Raw genomic sequence first — 4,484 nt, forward strand, 5'->3', positions numbered from 1 at the left:
CTTCCGGCTGCTCATGCAGTCATAGCTTTGGGGCTTTTCTAATTTTTACCACATCAAAGAAGTGCGTGTTGACGCGTGTGTGTGTGTGTGTGTGTGTGTGTGTGTGTCTAAGACAGAGAACTTCAGTTTACCTGGTGAAGAAATCAGCAATGCCGAACCTCTTTGGCATCAGCTTGGTGTCCGAGCTGTCTGTCTGTTCGCTCCGGTCCGGTAGATGGTCCGGGGCGCTCTGCCTGCGACCCGCTTCCAAAACGTTCCTAAAGTCCTCCTCGTCCCCAAAATACAAGTCCCCATCCCCGTCGGGAGACAACGGGGTGGCATCACAGCTGAGGGACACCACAAGGTTGGGGTTAGTCCTTAAACTTGACGGCCTGACGGGTAAACTGAGCTCACTGAAATCCTCCTCATCATCATCCTCCCTGATGTTGGGTTCAGAGACCGGGCTGTCGCCGTTCACGTTGGAGAGGGTTGACGTGCGGGGTGAGGGGAGTTTGGCACTTGATCCCCGGGTGGGGGAGTCCTTGGGTGAGACCGGGGAGGAGAGAGGGAGCTCTGCCGCAGGTGGCGCATCCTCCCCCGGGCACTGAGAGAACAATGTCCCGCTGAAGTCGCTTGGGCTCCTCGGATAAAATCCCGACCCGGCTCCGTTTTCCTGCTTTGCCCCCAGGTCGAAATTTATGTCTGAGTTATTTTCGGGGGAATAGTCTGAGTCGGACCAGTCACATGTTGCTCTGGCGTTGGTCACAATGTGTAAACCACCGTTGGCAACTTTCCCTTCCTCACAGTCCACGTCGCATAAGCTGGGTCTCTGGCCCACAAGCACCGGGCTGGGAAACAATGTCTGTTTACAGAAAGCCATTTCCGCTCCGGGACCGCAGTACTCCGGCCTGTCAACATCCCCGTTGGGCATGTTTACATCTGGACAATGGGGGGCCGCGGCGGAGCATGCGCAGTTCCGCTGGTGCTTCCCCGTGAATGGCAGCCGATCAAGGGGGAAAGAAGTCCGGATGCAGCCACGGCTGGTTGTCCCTTCTCCCGGGATAACTTCGTCGGGATCCGGGGTCTCCCCTCCGCTTTCCCCTGCAGGGTGCTGCTGCCTCTCAACTGAAACCGGACCCCCGAGCACAGCTGGACAGGAAGCCACTGTAGTCACTGCGAGGCCGAGCCCTCCTCCTCCTCCTCCTTCCAGTCCGACCATCGTCGGCTCCTCCTGACCGAATGACTCAGTTAATCCGTTCAGGTCACCGCAAACCCCCGAAACCACACAACTGCCAGTCAACCGCCCGGGGAGATACTCCTCCGCAGCGACCAAATCCAACATTATCTCCCTGTTTTGCGGGGGCGGCTGCACCGAGGCGTCCCCGTTGACATTCCTCCCATTACCGGTCACGTATATAAGGCTCTTCCCAGCTTCCTGACCCCCGTGGATACCGGATAGCAGCGCTGTGCTGGTGTCTTTGAACGCGATGTAAGATGTATGACCTCCGCCTTCCTCTTCGTTCTCGTTCAAGTCAACGGCAGACGAACCTCCGTTCTCTTTCGTCGTTTCCATGACGACTCAGTCCGTCGAGAGAGCCTCGGCCCCGGCCATAGAATCCCGTATCGAGTCCTCCTGCCCGGCGGCTCGGCAGCAGGTTTTGTTGTTCTCGGCGGAAGGGGCTACCATTTTAGCCTTCAACGTTACCTGACACTCACCGGATGGAACGTGTCACTTTCTGGTGTCTTAAAAATAATATCTTCTCTTTCTTTCTTGCGAAGGTAGCGTCGTCGCCGGGCGGAACAATTATTTAAATCCACTGAAACGTTTTAGCTGGCTGCATCAGCGGCATCCCCGGCCACAGACCAGCGCCATCTTGAAAAATACCCCAACAATGACGTCATGCCCCCACCACCACAACAAGTCACTCCCAGAGTGTGCCCGGGTTGGTTCAGTGGTAGAGAAGGCGCACATGTAATGCGAGGTTTTATGCCTTTACGCAGAGATCTAGGGTTCGATTCCGACCGCTGACGATTTTCTGCATGTCTTCCCACTATCTCCTAGCTGCCACTGGCAAAGATTAAAGGGAAAAGCCCCAAAAATAATCTAAAAAAAAAAAACCTCACTCCTCGAGTTTTAATTCGCAGTTTATAGTGACGCCTGCTGGCCACTGCGTGTAACTGCACCAGGGATCCCTGACCCCTGGTGACCCCATGGATGTAAACATGAAAAAATTACTTTAGTAAAGTAATTTAGTTTAAACTTATAAATGTAGTGAAATTATTAAAAGCATAAAGACTAAATAAGATCCATATTGATCCCCAGAGGAGAAATGTGGTTGTTGCAGCAGGTCCTCAGATCTCTGCAGGGTAAATCAGAACAGATGTTCCAGCTAGCTGTCTGGCTAGCTAGCTGTCTGGCTAGCTGGAACCGACTAAAACTACATATTCCACCAAAACAACTTAATTCCTGAGACTATTCAGCAGCGGCACCGTGGCTCTGTCCTCTCAAGACGATTGTGATTGGTTTAACCCTTGTGTTGTCCTCCTGGGTCAAAAAGATTAACACTTGACGTTTGACATTTTCAATGCATTGTTAACATTTTATATATTTCACCAACACCACCTTATTACCACTAGTTTTACTACTTTTTGTAATCCATGGTCAATAACCCTCATATATGTAGAATTATACCTAATATTTGAGTTAAAAAAGTAGAAATTATGAATTATTTTGACTAATAGTTAAGATCAGAGGAACGTATGTTGACTGGATGAGTTTGGTCATGATGCTGATTTGAAACCATTTCAATTTTCACCCAAAATTCAATGAAATTAATTAATTTTATTTGCAAATAGCAATGTCTGGAATCCTTCCTTTTTTGTGTTAATTTGGTTAAAGGAATGCTATATTTATGATATGGACATTTTTAAAAGAGGTCAAATTTGACCCGAGCACAACAGGAGGGTTAAGACACACAAGCATATCGGGTGGCTTGCACGCACACACGCACACGCACACGCACACACACACACACACAGACACACACATTGCCCTGCAGGTGTGTGTGTAGTACAATAGGTGTTTGGTTTTACATACTCTTACACGATGAAACCCTTGTGATGTCCTCCCAGGTCAATAAACCCCAAAAAAAATTTATGCTTTTTTCAACCTTTTTTAACGTGTTTGAGACGCTTTTTTCAACATTTTCTTCATTTTCATTTTTCGAATTCATGGTCATTTACATAAAATCATGTCAGTTTTCTTGTCTTTTCTCGAAGTTTTTTGGGGGGGAAATAAAACACCCAGAATTCAATAAAGTAGTGATCTAAGCGTTAAATGGAACCATCCACGTAATATTTGGACAATTTGGAAGAAAGAATCACATATTTCAAAAACTTTTAAAAACGGGGCAAATTTGACCCCAGGACAACAGGAGGGTAAAACGTTCCTGTTTCCGTTGCTTCTGGATTATTGTGTGTGTGTGTGTGTGTGTGTGTGTGTGTGTGTGTGTGTGTGTGTGTGCTATCAGCTTCACACTGTGCTGGATCAGGATGAACAGCAACCCGCAGTCCAGGATGCAGATGGCAAAGGACATGGAGGAAGAGGAGAAGCAGTACAGGTACAGCGGGGCGTTGAACCCGCGCATCGTGTGTCCCGAGGAAAGTCTCGAGGCTCTGCAGAACATCGACGCCTGAGAGGACGACGTCACGCTGGGGGATTACCCCAAATGTGGCGAGACACTGAGATCTAATAAACATGTATTCAAGACTTTCAGAAAGAGTTACGTCAGCGGTTTGTTGTGGTTTGGTTGAGTGTTTTTGAGAGTGAAACAACAATGAGAGTTGAGAAGGTCTTGGTATTGTATTTCTACCTGCAGGTGTATGGATAACAATCTCACACAGCACAGCAGCACAAAAAAAACTGACTTACATACACCCCAGAGTGTAAGGAGCTCCCCTTTGTTAACATGACTCAGCATTTCTGACAGACAATCTAAAGAGAGGAGACAGTCTGGTGCCACTTTGCTTCTTCCCCTCTGCACACCATCCAGCCGAGGTTACTGATCCCATTTATCTCGACTGCCAAGGAGAGAAAGAATGAACAGGGAGAGAAAGAGTGAACAAGGAGAGAAAGAATGAACAGGGAGAGAAAGAATGAACAGGGAGAGAAAGAATGAACAGGGAGAGAAAGAATGAACAAGGAGAGAAAGAATGAACAGGGAGAGAAAGAATGAACAGGGAGAGAAAGAATGAACAGGGAGAGAAAGAATGAACAGGGAGAGATAGTCCACGGTGGCCTTGTACCTTATCTAGTAAAACAAAAGTCACACCAAAGATCTTAAGATTCACATTGTGTGCTTTCTGAAGGTTGGCTTTCATTTCAGCATGTGAGAATCAACCATGAAAAGAGGAAATAACAGAGTATTTGTTGTGGGTTGGGGTTTTTGTTTGGGGTTATTTTCCCGTTTGGCCTTCCCTGTGTTGTCGTCCCGGTTTTCTCCCTA

General features: G+C 48.0%; 1 protein-coding gene and 1 pseudogene across 2 annotated transcripts in view; both read right to left on the reverse strand.

Annotated features, from left to right (window-relative positions):
• LOC117960297 (TBC1 domain family member 12-like) overlaps positions 1-1,889 on the reverse strand; it is a 24,920-nt gene extending 23,031 nt beyond the window's left edge. Inside the window, exon 1 of one of the 2 annotated variants that reach the window (XM_034898119.1) lies at positions 132-1,889. In XM_034898119.1, the coding sequence (XP_034754010.1) occupies positions 132-1,552 (1,421 nt within the window). In that variant the 5' untranslated portion in view covers positions 1,553-1,889. The remainder of the gene's footprint in view (positions 1-131) is intronic. The other variant, XM_034898118.1, reaches the window with a different exon arrangement.
• Positions 1,890-3,973: 2,084 nt separating this feature from the next.
• LOC117960524 overlaps positions 3,974-4,484 on the reverse strand; it is a 3,976-nt pseudogene continuing 3,465 nt past the window's right edge.

The sequence above is a fragment of the Etheostoma cragini genome, chromosome 17, assembly GCF_013103735.1.
Source record: "Etheostoma cragini isolate CJK2018 chromosome 17, CSU_Ecrag_1.0, whole genome shotgun sequence".
NCBI classification, from domain to species: domain Eukaryota; kingdom Metazoa; phylum Chordata; class Actinopteri; order Perciformes; family Percidae; genus Etheostoma; species Etheostoma cragini.